Below are 15,413 nucleotides of genomic sequence, written 5' to 3'. Positions count from 1 at the left end.
TGGCGAGGTCTCCTCGATTAAGATTAAGCTTGCATTGAAGGCAAAAAGTCGAGATGCGTTGACTGGCGAAATTGCAGCATTGAAAATCGAAACAAATTTACTCAGAAATCATAGCACCATACAATGAGATGAGCACATGGACGCCCTCACACCTATGCATTGTGACTCGATTTGGTGGCTTTGGAGACGACCGGCGTCAGGGTGCTTGGCTCTGGCCAGAAAATCAGACTGAAAAGCAGCACTTGGTGGGCAACCAACAACAGTCCACTGCTTAGATCCGTTGATGGATAGACATTCCAGGAATACTCGATGGCAGCCAGCACAGCAAACCTACGCAAAAGCAACCGCGTGGAATGAAGCAAATTGCAGATTGAGAGATGGGCAAGACAAAACCACAAAAACACAAAAAAATACTACATCCATGAAATACCCACTTGGCAATTGTTGGCAACCGTGTGCTCCAAAGGAGGAAAGGAAGGGTATGGTAGTACCACACATAGAATTGGTAGTGCAGAGAGCGGGCAAAGACAATACCCGCGAAATTGGACACGAAAAGCGCCAGGGCAATTTCTGCATCAACCGCAAAACACAACAAGATGCTGTCAGTAAATCGTGCCAGCAGCACTGGACAACAGTGAATACGATCTCCTCGGCAAACAAATACACGACGTCATACGCGATGGGAACGACTGTGGTCGTGCAACGTCGGCAAATGCTCGTCGAAGGAAAGCACTCAAACTAGCGTCTGGACGAATCCACCGACGGGTTGCAAACACTGCCAGCACAAAGAGATGCAGCCCAAGCAAAGCCAGGTGGAACCGCCGGTCGAGAAACAAGTCCTCGCCCACAAACCGCCAGTTGACCGTCCACTTGAAGAAGAATTGTCTCGTCAGCTCGAAAGACCGACTCAAGTAGCTAACAGGATGCGCCATCAAGAACGGCAGACCGAGTAGCACCTGCAGAACAGCACAGATGCACAACGCTGGCACCGTGCCGCGGACACCGAGGTTGGACAGCAGGAGCAACAAGAGCGCTGGCGCCGAAAGCAGAATGTTCATTTTGATGGAAACTGCGAGACTATTGCAAGAAGCGAGGGATGTCCACAGAATGGTCCAGCGCGAAGAACATGGAAGAAATCGAAAAATGGATGAGTAAATGGAATCTTCCCATCAGTCAGTTAAAAGTGAGTTTGATGCGCAGACTTGCCTGTAGAATACGCAGCCAATGTACCAGCGATGATGCATGAACAGTAGAACAGCCACGTAGAACAAGAGCATTGCGATCGGATCGTTGAATAATCGCAGCACAAAGATGGAATGGATTCGATACGAGGTAAAGGTCAACCAGAGCAGAGCATAAGGGGGAACCTGTGATGTGATTCAATGTCGGCATGAACGCAAGCATGGAGAATCATAGGGTGTAAGTTCCAAGAAACGAGGAGAGATGAACAAAAAAAGTCGGTGATGAGCTAGTGGGTTTTGGCAGCGTACCGTTCGCGCGCGCTGGTAGATGGCAAGCACGACAGTCAAGGTCAGCATGTACAGCACGGCATAGATGAGCTGGGCCTTGAAAATGTTGGTTCCGTTCTCAGTCATGTAGTAGAATGCGCCAAACAGGTAGACAAATCCGGCCGGATACCTGCCACACCAAAAAGGTCATTCATTCGCGTACATCAGATCGCCAGTGTGACTTTGAGTGCCAACATCAAAACAAGCGCAATAATTCACATCACCATCTTACACGAGCGGTCCGGTGTCGCCCTTGAGCAGGGTGTAATCTCGCTCGCCGTCGATCGCGCCCTTGACCTCGTCCATGTACGCCTTCCAGTCAATCTCCGTATCTGGCACCAATGTTCAATGTTTTTTTTCCCCCAGTTGTTTGCTCGTTTGAGAGTGAGGCTTTCGGTGTGATGTACAATCGAGCTCAATCCGCTTTCTCACAGGGAACGCGCCAGATGATCAGCGCATTGATGGCGATCTCTGCCAGCAGCAGCAGGCCCGCGACAGCCCAGGTGAGCTCAGGGCGTGTGAGGCATCGCTGCACCGTGGCAATCCAGTCCGCTGGGTCGATCAGCGACTTGTTGTCTGCACGCGTCGATGCTCGAGTTGCAGGCGGCATGACTTTTGATTAGGGAGCTGTTGCGATCTCAGCAGCTGAACTTGGACTGAGAGTGTGATATTGAGCAAAATAGGATACAGTACTATGAGGGTTTTTGATACAATGCATTGTCTATTTGAGAGTTTGATGGTTGCGGGAGATTGAACGCAATGCAACAATGCTGAAAATCCGCTCGACGCAAAGACCGCACTACCTCCTCCTTTTCAACATTCAACCCTGATTTTCAATGGTTGGATGTAGAAATCTAGCATCTCTAGAATATAGAATCTGAACCGACAGCGAGTGCGGCATTTGAGTGCTTTTTGTGTCGCCTTCATCGCATTGTTCTGAGCCAGTTTGACTGTGCGCTGTCCTGTTTCAATCTCCTTCATCTCAACCCCCAATATTCTCCAATGTATTCGATTTTTGCGACATCACTTTGACTGCTCATTCATTTTTTTATTTTTCTCAAACCAAATAAATGGCAGGCGCAAAGAAGGGCGGCAAAGGCTCCAAGAAGAGCTCTGGCTCGTCGACACCGGCGTCTGGCAGCGCGTCGACCAACAACCTGCTCGACGAGAACGGCCTCGACGAAGCCGCGCGCATCAAGCAGCTTGAAGAGGAGGTCCGCAACAACCCTCGCACCGTGACGTGCGTGCTGGCCTCCCACGCCATGAGCCGCGATGTCCAGCTCGACACGTTCTCCCTCTCCAACTACGGCCACGAGCTCATTGTCGACTCGCGCGTCGAGCTCAACTACGGCCGTCGCTACGGTCTCATTGGTAAAGCAACCTCCTCTCTCCGCTCACACCTTGTCCAACAGAGCGAGGCGAGACCACCCCCCTCCCCGCGCACCCCTCGCAAAACGAAACACACTCGTGGAACGAACGACAAAGAAAAAAAAAAAAAAAAAAAAAAAAAAAAAAAAAAAAAAAAAAAAAAAAAAAAAAAAAAAAAAAAAACGAACACATGGGGAACGCATCTTTTTTTTTTTTCTCTTTTTTTTTTTTCAATGCTTTTTCCTTTGACTCTCCGACTCTTTTTCCTTTGACTTTTGAGTTTCACATCAACATTTGAGGGTTGTTTGGGTGGGGTTTGTTGAATGATTGACTTTTGTTTTGTTGCTTACTTGTTTCACCCCCTTTTTGTTGCTGTGTTCAAAACAGGCCAGAACGGCAGCGGCAAGTCCACGCTGATGGCTGCGCTCGGTCGCCGCGAGGCTCCCATTCCCGAGCACATTGACATTTTCTACCTTGACAAGGAAATTGGCGCAACCGACCTCACTCCCCTCGAGGCCGTCATCGAGGACACTGAGAAGGAGCGCGTGCGCCTTGAGGCCCGCGCCGAGCGTGTGCTCGAGGAAGATGGCCCCGAAAGCACCCTTCTTCAAGACAGTAAGGCAGTTTGTTTGAAGGGATTGTTGTTGTGGTTGTGTCACCGTTTGGTTTGATTTGATTTGCATGGCATCTTTGGTCGCAACTCCAAAACCTCATCCACTCGTTTGCTCCTCTCCATTTTTTCATTCGTCCAGTCTACGATCGCCTCGATCTCCTCGACGCCGACACCGCCAAGAAGCGCGCTGGTGAAATTCTCTTTGGTCTTGGCTTTGACGCCGACATGCAGGCCCGCCCGTGCAAGTCCTTCTCTGGTGGCTGGCGCATGCGCATCTCCCTGTCCAAGGCCCTGTTTGAGGAACCCGCGCTGCTGCTGCTCGACGAGCCCACCAACCACCTCGATCTTGAGGCGTGCGTGTGGCTTGAGGAGTACCTCTCCAACTACCCCCGCTGCCTCGTCATGGTTTCGCACTCGCAGGACTTTTTGAACGCGGTCTGCACGAACATTATCTCGCTCTCCCAAAAGAAGCTCTTGTACTACACTGGCAACTACGACCAGTATGTCACCACCCGCGCCGCGCTCGAGGAGAACCAGACCAAGCGCTACAACTGGGAGCAAGAGCAAATCGCTCACATGAAGGACTACATTGCCCGATTCGGTCACGGCTCTGCCAAGCTCGCCCGTCAAGCCCAAAGCAAGGAGAAGGTTCTTGCCAAGATGGTTGCCGGCGGTCTGACCGAGCAGGTCAAGGAAGAGCACGGCTTTAGCTTCCGCTTCAACAATGTCGACAAGCTCACCTCGCCCGTCCTCCAATTCCTCAACGTTAGCTTCACCTATCCCGGCACCACCCGCGAGCTGTACTCCAAGCTGGACATTGCCATCGACCTCGACTCGCGCATTGCCTTGGTCGGCAAGAACGGCGCAGGCAAGAGCACCCTGCTCAAGCTCATGGTCGGCGAAAACACTCCGACGGACGGCATGGTCCGCACGCACTCGCACTTGCGCATGGCCCGCTACCACCAACACCTTGCCGACCAGCTCGACATGACCCTGACTCCTCTCGAGTTCATGATGAAGGAATTCCCCGAGGACGTTGAAATCCAGACACATCGCCAGGCACTCGGCAAGTTTGGCGTCCGTGGCGAGCAGCAGCTGATGCAAATCAAAAACCTGTCCGACGGTCTCCGAAGCCGCGTCGTCTTCTCGTGGCTCGCTCGGCAAAGCCCTTCGCTCCTCCTTCTCGATGAGCCTACGAATCACCTCGATATTGAGAGCATTGACACGCTTGCCGACGCCATCAAGAACTGGAATGGCGGTCTTGTGCTTGTTTCGCACGATTTCCGACTCATCAACCAGGTGGCAAACGAGATTTGGCTGTGCGAGAACAAGGGCATCCAAAAATGGACTGGCGACATTCAACAGTACAAGCGTCAACTCAAGAAGGACATGGATGCCGAGATTGCCAAGCGCAAGTAAACGCAGACCACTGCGGCAGTAGTGATGATGATGTTTTTGTTGTTGCTTGAAGTCTCTCTGTTTTTGTTTGTTGTGCGTATAACCTGCATGGTACTTGTCATTTTTTCAGTGTAATAATGCAAAAATGAGAAACACACACACTCCGTCCGATTTGTTTGATTTCTATTTCCAAGGTCCTGAATGTGAATGTGAATAGCATTTGTTGTCGTAGTCCTTGTTTGTTATTTTTGACACACACTTCCTTCCAATAGCGATGGGTCTGTGCAAGTGCAGAGAAGCGACGACGCTGTTCTGCTACGAGCATCGCAAGAACGTTTGTGAAAAGTGCCTCGTTTCCGACCATCCCAGGGTAAGCGCGCGCCACAATTTGCACCAGCATGGCGCTTGATCGTCACGTCAGCAATCCGGATGCGTGGAACGCGTCCCAGCAAGCGACGGGGGGGGGGTTGGATTTGAGGCGAGGACGTGGCTTTTTGAATTGGGGAAAGGCGATTTGTGGCGACCCAGGTCTGACAAAGAGACTGCCGTTTGGACAGTGAGACTATGTGGGGGGCAAACTGGTCTTGTCTGCTCAAAGCTCACTTACGCGTTGGCGTTTTTGTGGCCCTCTGGTTGAGCAGTGCGTTGTACGATCGTACGTCAAGTGGCTCCAGGACAGCGAGTTCAGCGCCGACTGCGTACTCTGCAACCAGTCGCTCGAGAACGGTGGTGTCGTTCGTCTAACATGCTATGGTAACATACAGCGAGGCAAAATCGCAAGGAGGGGGGGGGGCCCAATGACGTCGTATTCCGACTTGACAAGTCGAGGCGCCCAACATTGTTTGTGTTAGGGCTTTGTGCTGACTTTGCTTGCTGGCTTAGATGTGTTGCATTGGGAATGCCTCGACAAGTATGCCAAGTCACTCCCTGCGCACACAGCACCTGCTGGATACACGTGCCCCCAATGCCAGGTTCGTTCACTTGTTTTGATTTGGCGATGGGGTGGTTGGGGGTTTTTTGATGGCGATCGATTCTGAGACCCTTTTATTGTTTGTTGTGATTGTTTTTGTTTTTGCGCTTCAGGCACCCATCATCCCGCCGGATAATGCGGGGTCATTAGTTGCACAGCAGCTTCGACAGCAACTCATTGGCTCATCGTGGGCGCGTGTCACTTCGATTGCTCCAATCCCGCCAACTCGCCATGACACTTCGAAATCTGTCAGCTCGCCGCTACAAACATCCTCCCTGCCAGGGTTACTCCCGGCCACTACTGTATGTTCCGCCAGTCGTGATTGTGATTGCAAGACGGTTGGTTGATCTTGTTGTTGTTGTTGTTGTTGTTGTTGTTGTTCGGTTTCGTTTTCACTGTTGCGCGCAAACATGTCAGAATGGCACTGTGGCCTCGCCTGCTCATGCAAATGGTACCTCTGGAGGTCCAATGGCATCGTCGTCCTCTACATCGCGTAAGTGGCTTTTTTTTTTTGCGGGGGGGGGGCGCTCCATTGGGATGATTCGTTTGTCCTGGACGCGCTGGTCACTCACGCCTGCCATCGCAGTCACTCTGTCCTCAGCTCGTCGTCCCGGTGGTGGTCAAGATACTGCTCTTCTGCTTCACGATCATGATGATGACAAGTACGGGCAACGACGAGGACTGGCGCACTTGCTCAGGCAATGTCTCGGGTAAGGATTTGTGACTTGTTGGAGTTTGCTGAGCTTTTTTTTTGTTTCTTTGGGTTTGTATTCTAGCTGTCGGGTCCGATGAGCTGTCTTGCCTTCGTTCGCTGCGCTTTTGCTTGCTTTGTTTTTTTTTTCTTCTTCTTTGGTTTATTGTTTGTTGTTGTTTGGTTTTTTTATTTCCTCACACGTCTTGGCTTTGTTCTCGTTCTAGGTTGCGGTCTTTGCGGCGAACGTTTGTCATTGCGCTGGCCATTGCGTTGGTTTTATTTGTAGTGTTGGGCATTGGCTCTCGCGTCTTAACTGGGCCCCCTGTCTAGCCCAAATCTGTGATTTTAAACAAAGAATAACAAGTAACGCGTCGATTTCCATTTGAAGACCTCAATGCAAATGTATTGGGAAAAGGAGGAGGAGGTTGGAGGCCGCAACATTAGATAAACCCGACATAACGCGACTTGAACATCAATTTTCGGTCGTCATTCTCGCAGAATCGAACTTGAACGTCCGAATTCTCGCGCATTTGTCGGATGACGGGATGATCCGCGCAGGCCAGAACGCCACGGATTGGAAATTCGAAATTGACAAAAGTCGGGCGAACAGCTCCTTCCTCTTCTTCGTTTGTAATACTACAATACTATGCATCGAGGCAACAATCAAAACATACACGATTGGACATCATCGTTGTCTCAACAATTTGGGGGGGGGGGAAATCGCCACTCTCTTTTGTCATTCATTTTTTTTTTTTTTTTTTGGTTCAAAAACTCATCCTTTTCATACTCAACTCCAGCACTCTCGAATGGGCAACTCTGGCTCGCAGCAGCAACCACAGCAGCAGTCGTCATCATCATCATCGTCGTCGCGCTATGGCCAGCCGGCTCAGCACGCACCCACATCGCGCAAGACGAGCGACCCGTCTGCAATGTCCCCGCGAATGGGGCGACCGATGACGGCCGCGTCTCCAATGCAGACGAGCAGCAACAGCAGCAACAACAACAACGGCAACCGCGTTGGGAGCAGCAGCAGCGGCGGGAGCGGCGGTGGCGGCAGCTCAGTCCCGCTCCATCCGGGCAGCACGGGCAGCAACGGCAGCGTCGGCAGCAGAGGCCAGGACGGCGGGGCGGTGGTGAGCGGAGGACGGCAGCTCGTCAACAACCAGCGCCTGGGCTACTTTGAGGCGCCGTCCCCGCCGGCGTTCGGATCTCCGCTCGACACGCCGTCCTTCTTGGACTTTCCGTACGGACCGGCTGGCAGCGGGATGAGCGGCTCGCACGACGGACGCGGCGGCAGCAACAATGGCAACGGCGGCGCCATTCCCGACCCGGTCTCAGTCGCAATGCTCATGGAAGACGATCTCGCCAACGCTGGCACGCCGCTCCGAGGCAGCAGTACGGCTCCTTTCGAGACAACAGAGTTTGATGCACCCCCTTTGAAAATGCTTGTTTTTCTTTTGTTTTTGTGTTTTATTTCGCACTTTTTGCTTCAAGTGGGCGGCGGATTGGAAGAACGAAAATCTCCTCAGTTCGCACTTACCCTTCAATCGTGTGGCTGTCTGTCCAAACTCACTTTTGTTGTGCTCCGATTGTAGGTGCAAATGCTCGGAGGGAAGGCGTCCCGACAGTCTTTCGATGGCATCGCGGTGGCAAGAACGTGTACGTGACGGGCACTTTTAACGGGTGGAAGGGGCGAATTCCCCTCAACAAGAGCCACGACGAGTTTACAACCATCGTCGAGCTCCCGCCAGGCACACACCAGTACAAGTTTATTGTCGACGACGAGTGGATGTTCAATCCAGACCAACCAACAGTGCCGGATCCGTACGGTGCAATGAATAACATGGTGGACGTTTTGCCACCCGATTCCATGTACGAGATTGAGTCGGATCCCACGGCGCTTTCGTCGTCGCCGCCTGGGGATTACGGCCAAGAGATGCCGCCGATGGAATACGGCGCCAAGCCGCCACCAGTCCTTCCTCCCCATCTGCTGCAAGTCATCCTCAACGCCGACCCGGTGTCGGAAGACGATCCTACGCGCCTCCCCGTCCCCAACCACGTCATGCTCAACCACTTATACGCGCTATCTATCAAGGATGGTGTGATGGTCCTTGGCGTCACGCACCGATTCCGGAAAAAGTACATTACCACCGTTCTTTATCGATGCGTCTAAATTGTCCCTTCCCCCTTCCCCCTCCCCTCACAGTGTGCTGCGAACGCTAGAGCTCAATTTGCTCGAGAAGAATGAGATGGCTTCCGAGCGACCCGCTCTGTTAATAACTGCTCCGATGCAAATACACATAAGCACAACCATAATAGAATGCTTGACACAAAATCCAACCATCTCAGAATCGAATACAGATACCTGCGGTGAACAATTGCTCGAGGATCTGACTTGTCGACTGAGCGATCGATCCATCCATCAGAGTGTAAACGCAAGACGATGACAGAAAGGGAAGGCATGACAACGACAGACAAAACAAACCAAAACCCAATCTAGGAGGCAGTCGAACAACACAAAACCAACAACGCTGGGTTGCTAGCTCGCAATCGACGCATAGTCGGTATTCCCATTGACTGTTTTTGCTGCGTAGCGGATGGAATAACGCCGAAAGGCAACAACCACACAATCCACTCATTTTTCCCTCAATGGCTTCGCTGTCAGCTTTCCGCTCGGTCGATCGTTGCGCGGATCCGTCCACCCCAAGGACGGCGCACACGGCTACTACAAGGGTAAGCGAGGAACGGGTTGATGGCGATGGTTGCAACGGATGGGGGTAACAGTCAATGCACAGTGAGAGAGAGAGAGAGAGAGAGAGAGAGAGGCACTGAAGGCCATGCGCTCTGCTTTGGCTTTGACTGCTGCTTCGCTGTGGCTGGCTTTGGGGAACCCGCTTCCCCTCCCAATCACCAAGTGCCCAGCGGGGTGCTCGCATTACAAACTCATTGCACGGTTGCGCTGATGGTACTGCCGCGATGTTGCTCACTTTGCTGGTCCTTTTTGACGTGGAAACAACTACAATCGACAGGCAACGGCGCTGTGACGCCTGGTCGACTCTCTCGGAAAGGTCAGTCATGTGTCAAGTTGGAACATTTGGATGGGAGCTTCAATGGCAAGTAGAGTTCGATCCGAATCGCGCGTCTCACTGTTTGTGCTGGTTGGTGGAAAAACAGGTCGCTTTGTTGTGAATCCAGACAAAATCCCGCAGTTTGTCGTGCCAGACCTCAAGGACTTTAAGGTGAGGATGTTGCTGATCATGGATGGCGATATGGTCGAAAGCGAGCGTCGGAGAGGTCCTGGGGGCGGGGGGCGCAGTCTCGAGGTCTTCACTGTAACATTTCGCTGTTGTTACGTTCGGTTTTGCGCAGCTCCAACCATACGTGTACAACCGAGTGCCTCAACGTGTCAAAACTCCCATGACAACATATGAGACTTATCTGACTGCAATTCACGAAGCCGAGGCCCGAAACGTTGCTCGCAAAGCAGCAGCATCAGCAGCATCAGCGACTTCTACAGACGCCCCATCAAGTCCTTCAACATCAGCATAATGTGAACGTGTATATGTTACCAACTACTGCAAGTGGGGTCTCAACAGGCCGTGGTACATGTGATTCAATAGACAGTATTAACTAGGGAAGCAACAACAAAAAAACAAGGCACATTTTTTTGAGGTTTTGTTTTTTTATTTTGGTTGCGGATTGCAGGTTCAAGGGGCATGCTATCCAATAGTCACTCGATTGACGGAGGCGCGACACACACACTCTCTCATCATTGAAACCAACAGCATATTCGGCCACAGCGAGTGAGCGGTTTTTGCTCTGCGGCATCCAAGACTTGTCGAATTCGATTCATCGGAAAGTCACGAACATACTCGTAGAAAATGAGGGACGGCAGGATGTGGTGCACCTCGACATAGTGTGCCAGACCCTCTGGCCATGTAATTTGGGCAGTGGCATCGTCGTATTCCTGACGTACTCCCGAACGCCGAGCTGCACCTCACTCTGCACACACAGCCGGCACACTGACGCAGCATGGTACGTGAAAACGGAGCAGGTCGGCAGGCCTGCTTGTTCCATCGGTCGAGCGTGTCGAGTCGAGCTGATTTGTGAGAATGCTTCTGGGGGAGATGGAGACAATCTTGGCGCAGCCGGACTTGTCGTTCCATCCGATGGCATGAGTGATACTGGCTGAGGACTTCCTCCAGCGTTATCGTTTCTTGTATGATTGGTTCTTGTATTATCGGTTCTTGGATTATCGGTTCTTGTTTTACTGGTTCTTGTTGTCTGAGCAGCCTCGAACGCGTCTTGGATGAGCCTGAGCTTGCCAACCCAGTCGGTTCGGCGCGGCCACGGCTGTGTGGACGGCGTTGGCCATGGATATGCGCCATGGTACCCGTCGTCCTCGATGCGGGGACTGCTTGCCCAGAAGCCCTCCAAGCGCGTCGGATGCGACGTGTTTCCAGCAACGGGACTGTGGCGTTCAAACTGAATCCCATCCGCCACCATCGCCACCGCAGTATCGACGTTGGCAGGATTAGCGTTGGCAGCAGCAGCAGCAGCAGCAGCGTCGGCGGCAGGTCGGAGTGATGACGGCTCAGTCGTCTCAGATTGAAGCCCTTCCATTCACAACCTGAGACATGTAATGAAATCGGAACGGCCTGACTTTGAATACAAAAAACATGGAGTGATACGTTGACACGAGATTGACAAGTAGGATGTTTTCCGTCTCAGTCTGAGTAACGCTGAACCTCAGTCATTGTTTCCTCGCTCTGTTCTAAAAAGCAATGGTTTTCTACTTTACAAGCAACGGTGAGCACTTTTTTGCGCTCAGCAAGCAGTCGACAATGAATCTCTGCATTTTGCTGATCTCTCACTTTTGAAGCTTGAGACAAGCGTGGCGATGCTCGTTGTGTGCAGCCGCATGGATGGATGGAAACTGACCTCTTTGACTTTGTGCAGTGACGACGCCGCCAGCCAAGCTGTACATGGGCCGCGACAAGTACGAAAGTGAGTATTGCAAAACCAACGGGACAAGCACTTGTGTGCGCGTTTGGGGGTCGGGTTGTGGTTGGATTGTGGTTCTAACGCGCAGGTGAAACTGAACTTTCGTTCTTATGCAATGTAATCCTCATACGATGACTCAGATGAGGACTTGATCAAGCACGGATGGCCAGAAGACATTTGGTAGACATCACTTCGAGTGTTGTTTGAGTATTGCAGAGCCCCGTTCATGCTCACTATTGGATTTCTCGCACGGGTCTTCTTCAGGTTTCACGTCGATAAGCTCTCATCCGCACACGTCTACGTTCGCATGGCTCCGGGTCAGAGCATGGACGACATTTCCGACGCTTTGGTCCAGGACTGCGCGCAGCTGACCAAGGCCAATAGCATTGAAGGTAGAGCGACATTTTGGTTGAGCATACCATCGAGCAAACCAATATGCTTTTTGAGCTCACAATGCATGAATTCCTTGTCACATCTTGACCATTCCACCAGGATGCAAGCTCAATGATGTGTGGTACGTGACAAAGAGGCATTTCCCGCTCGTTCAGTTGACTACCCACTGACTTTCTTCCCCAAAATTGTGCCTTCTCAACATATTCTCAGGATTGTCTACACTCCCTGGGCCAACCTGAAGAAGACTGGCGACATGGCTGTCGGTCAAGTGAGCTTCCACAATCCTCGCAACGTGAGTTTTACAGTAGTTTAGCGCTGCATTGAATTGCCCAGTTTTGGTTGCCGTTATTTCTCCTCCGCAACACTAACAAAACCACCCCTCTGTTTGAAGGTTCGTAAATTCCTGGTTGAAAAGAAGGCAAACGAGATTATCAACCGATTGGAAAAGACCAAGGTGGAGCGCAACGACGTCGATTTCAAGGCCGAGCGCGACGAGCGCGACCGTGCGGAGCGTGAACAGCAACGAGTGGTGTTGAAAGAGCAGGCGAGTTTGCTTTCAAGCTTGTTTTTCAAAGAGTTTTTGGATGAATACCCGACCTCACCTCTTCATCTTCACCCTACAACAGAAACGCGTGGAAAAGGAACAGGAGGACGCTCGCAAGAAGAAGGCCGAGCTGCAAAGCTTTTCTGCCATCATGAAGCCAGAAAAGATGAAGAGCAATCAGGACGTCAAGAAGAGTGTTCGTGAAGCAGAGGATGATTTTATGTAACACATTGAAATGTTAAAAAGAGAGAGAGAGAGAGAGAGAGAGAAAAAAAAATGATAACACTACAAATCTACCATCTCAAATCCAAGTAGATACCAGAATTTTTGTTGTTTCCTGGGTCAAAGATACAAAAAAAGATACAGCGAACTGGGACAGACCGAACAAACAAAGAGCAAATCCCCTTTTGCGTTCGGCAAACAAAAAAAGGAAAAAAAAGCAAAAGCATAGAAACTAAAACCGAAACTGAAAAAAAAACCAAATCGTCTACTGCGATTCCACCTTGGCGATATACGCTGCGTACTCTTGCGGGTGGCAGAGTTCGCCTGCGCAGTAATCGCACACCCACTGAGCCCGCTTTTCGCGCATCAGAAGCTTGTAGGCTTGGACGGTGAGCCGGCTGCACTGTCGATGGTACCACCGGTGACATGGCCCTTCGCAGTAAATCCCATCGTGGTCGTCTGTCACAAGCTCATTGCACTGACCACACGGGAAGAGACCGTCCGAGTCGTCCGAGTCCTGGCTGCCGTCGCTGTCCTCGTCGCCGTCCTCGTCCTCCTCGTCGTCCTCGTTGTCGGTATTCGACTCGCTGTCTAGCTCTTGCATACGCCGTGATGCCGCCCGTCGCGTGTTGTGTCGCGGAAGGACGTCCATAGCCAATGCGCCGTTGCTGGTGTGACCTCGAGGCCCAGTTGAGTGTCTGCTTGAGCCGTTGGTGCCTCGCGTGCCGTTTGCCGCCCGCGCGTGTTTCAATCCACTGCGCTTGTTGCCGCCACGAGCGTGGGTGTTGTCGCCTTCAGCACCACCCTCTTCGTCCTCATCGTCGCCATTATCGTCACTAGCCTCATCATCCTCGTCATCCTCGTCGTCATCGTCGTCGTCGACGTAATTGTTGTTGTTGTTGTTGTTGTTGTTGTTGTGGTGGTGGTGGTTGTTGTTGCTGTCGCTGTCGGCGTGGTTGTGAAAGCCACCGTGTGGACGGCGGCCCCGAGCGCTGGGCAAAGTCGAATCGTCGTCCCCGTCTCCGTCGTCGTCCTCGTCGTCTTCGAGAGGTTCGGCATCGCTGTCCTCTTCATACTGATAGCGTCGACCCGCGTTGCGGCTTTTGCCGTGTCCGCCAGCACGCTTCTCGCGGTGGATTGCGCCAAACGGCGTGGCGGCGTCCAGTGGAGCCTTTGGGCGCGGAGGCCGACTTGATTTGCGAACGCTGCCGTTGCCATGCTGTGCTTGCTGCTGGCGGAAGTGTGTGCCGTCATCCCCGGCCATGGCGCGGCGATTCGAGGGCGATTTTCCGAGCAAATGGCGGCTGTCTGGACTGGCACCCTGGGCCAGCCGCATCTCCTCCTCCTGCTGCACCTGCGAGTTGATGGCTTGCTTTTGGACCTGGTACCGTCGCTTGTCATCGTCGGCGAGCCGGTTGTACTTTGCCTTGTCCTCGTCCGTCAACTGCTTCCAGCTGGCAGACAGGAGCTTGCCAATCTCTGCAAACGTCGCAGTTGGGTGCGCTGTAATCACAGCTCGTCGGTGGTCGCTGGCGTAAAAGAGAAACGCCGAGCGTGATTTCTTGGGCAGATTTCGACGAATCTTCCGTTTGCGCTCCCGTCTTCCGCCTGGCGTGACTGGCGTCCACGGCGACGCAGCCGGACCAACAGGCATGTGTTGCTGCTGCTGCTGCTGTTGCTGTTGCTGCTGTTGAGGAGATGCGACCGCCATCGGCATGGATGGGTGATGGTGACTGTGCGACGACATCACGGGCAGATTGCTGCCTTCTTGATATGGAGCGACCCGAGCAATCTGTTGCTGCTGCTGCTGCTGCCCCGCGCCCGCGTACAGCGCAGGCCCAGAAGGAGGCGACGTATGCATGTGCATTGGAACAGCAGATGACCCCGGGAACGTAAACCCGGGTGGCGACGGCGCGGCCTTGGACGCAGAAGACGAACCGCCCGCAGAAGAGGAAGGAAGCATTGCCCGTTTGGCCGCGCCCGGCGGAGTGTAGAAGGACGCAGGCATCACTGGGCCGGCAGGGCCGCTCGAGGACTGACTGGCACTACTGCTGACAGCGCCCGAGCTGGGCCCTCGCGAGGACGAGCGATCCGCGCTGCTGCTGGCGCTCAGATTGTTGGCGGTTGCTGCTGTCGGAGAAGAAGCTCCCTGACTCTGCATGAATGGATTGTATTGCTGTGGTGCTGCTGTCTTTGTCCATGCAGGTCCACTGCTGGTGCTGCTGGTGCTGCTGCTGCTGTCGTGCGGGGCGGGCGACGACTGCGAGTGTGACTGCGACGGCGACTGCGACGACGACGTCTCTGGTGACGCGAATGAGTTGGCGACTGTCTGAGTGAGCAACCCGCGATCGCTCATGCCGCTCTCCCCGCCTTCGCTGAGCAAAAACGTGCTGCACACTGGGAGCGAGAACGGGACCAATCGGGGGTGAAGTTGTGACTTGATGTGGGAGAGCGAGGTGCGGATCGATTAGACTGTGACGAAAGTGCTGCAACTGTGTGAAAAAAAAAGAAAAAAAAAAGTTGGTTCTTGGCTTGGAAGAGAGAGCGAGAGAGAGAAGAACAGTCAGCAGAAAGGAAAGGAAGAAACTAGAAGAGACACACTCAGTTGGATGAGGTGACCGGGAGAAGGGGAGAGATGAGAGAAGCGCGGTCGAAAAAAAAGAGAAAAAAAAAAAGGAAAAAAAAAAAAAAGTCTAGTG

At 52.6% G+C, this 15,413-nt stretch overlaps 7 protein-coding genes across 7 annotated transcripts; 4 read left to right on the top strand and 3 right to left on the bottom strand.

Annotated features, from left to right (window-relative positions):
* Positions 1-97: 97 nt before the first annotated feature.
* On the bottom strand, positions 98-2,154 carry CAOG_02675 (alpha-1,3-mannosyltransferase ALG3). Its single transcript, XM_004349375.2, has 7 exons — positions 1,941-2,154; positions 1,741-1,840; positions 1,491-1,638; positions 1,207-1,367; positions 677-1,077; positions 435-570; positions 98-330 (listed from the first exon to the last, which is right to left on the bottom strand). Exons 1-7 carry the CDS (start codon positions 2,116-2,118, stop codon positions 153-155), a joined length of 1,302 nt encoding a protein of 433 aa, XP_004349425.2. The 5' UTR covers positions 2,119-2,154; the 3' UTR covers positions 98-152.
* Positions 2,155-2,562: 408 nt separating this feature from the next.
* On the top strand, positions 2,563-5,048 carry CAOG_02674 (ABC transporter). The gene is made up of 3 exons (XM_004349374.2): positions 2,563-2,879; positions 3,264-3,491; positions 3,629-5,048. The coding sequence occupies exons 1-3, from the start codon at positions 2,579-2,581 to the stop codon at positions 4,906-4,908; spliced, it is 1,809 nt and encodes a 602-aa protein (XP_004349424.1). The 5' UTR covers positions 2,563-2,578; the 3' UTR covers positions 4,909-5,048.
* Positions 5,049-5,128: 80 nt separating this feature from the next.
* Positions 5,129-6,932, top strand: CAOG_02673 (zinc-finger protein MCG4). The gene is made up of 7 exons (XM_004349373.2): positions 5,129-5,257; positions 5,529-5,640; positions 5,770-5,858; positions 5,971-6,159; positions 6,275-6,350; positions 6,444-6,567; positions 6,776-6,932. Exons 1-7 carry the CDS (start codon positions 5,162-5,164, stop codon positions 6,879-6,881), a joined length of 792 nt encoding a protein of 263 aa, XP_004349423.1. The 5' UTR covers positions 5,129-5,161; the 3' UTR covers positions 6,882-6,932.
* A 365-nt stretch (positions 6,933-7,297) lies between these two features.
* CAOG_02672 (protein kinase) lies at positions 7,298-8,884 on the top strand. Its single transcript, XM_004349372.2, has 2 exons — positions 7,298-7,946; positions 8,147-8,884. The coding sequence occupies exons 1-2, from the start codon at positions 7,358-7,360 to the stop codon at positions 8,722-8,724; spliced, it is 1,167 nt and encodes a 388-aa protein (XP_004349422.2). The 5' UTR covers positions 7,298-7,357; the 3' UTR covers positions 8,725-8,884.
* A 1,386-nt stretch (positions 8,885-10,270) lies between these two features.
* Positions 10,271-11,174, bottom strand: CAOG_02670 (hypothetical protein; the record flags this gene model as incomplete). The annotated part of the gene is made up of 4 exons (XM_004349370.2): positions 10,271-10,316; positions 10,424-10,518; positions 10,591-10,739; positions 10,823-11,174. The coding sequence occupies 4 exons, from the start codon at positions 11,172-11,174 to the stop codon at positions 10,271-10,273; spliced, it is 642 nt and encodes a 213-aa protein (XP_004349420.2).
* A 139-nt stretch (positions 11,175-11,313) lies between these two features.
* Positions 11,314-12,814, top strand: CAOG_02669 (hypothetical protein). Its single transcript, XM_004349369.2, has 8 exons — positions 11,314-11,360; positions 11,511-11,558; positions 11,696-11,735; positions 11,820-11,947; positions 12,048-12,069; positions 12,159-12,240; positions 12,340-12,492; positions 12,575-12,814. Exons 1-8 carry the CDS (start codon positions 11,336-11,338, stop codon positions 12,716-12,718), a joined length of 642 nt encoding a protein of 213 aa, XP_004349419.2. The 5' UTR covers positions 11,314-11,335; the 3' UTR covers positions 12,719-12,814.
* CAOG_02668 (hypothetical protein) lies at positions 12,674-15,405 on the bottom strand. The gene has a single exon (XM_004349368.2). The coding sequence runs from the start codon at positions 15,068-15,070 to the stop codon at positions 12,980-12,982; it is 2,091 nt and encodes a 696-aa protein (XP_004349418.1). The 5' UTR covers positions 15,071-15,405; the 3' UTR covers positions 12,674-12,979.
* Between the last annotated feature and the right edge of the window lie 8 nt (positions 15,406-15,413).

Source organism: Capsaspora owczarzaki (genome assembly GCF_000151315.2).
Source record: "Capsaspora owczarzaki ATCC 30864 unplaced genomic scaffold supercont2.3, whole genome shotgun sequence".
Lineage (NCBI taxonomy): Eukaryota > Filasterea > Ministeriida > Capsasporidae > Capsaspora > Capsaspora owczarzaki.
Note: the sequence above shows the minus strand (reverse complement) of the source record. Positions and strands in the feature narration are given on the sequence as shown.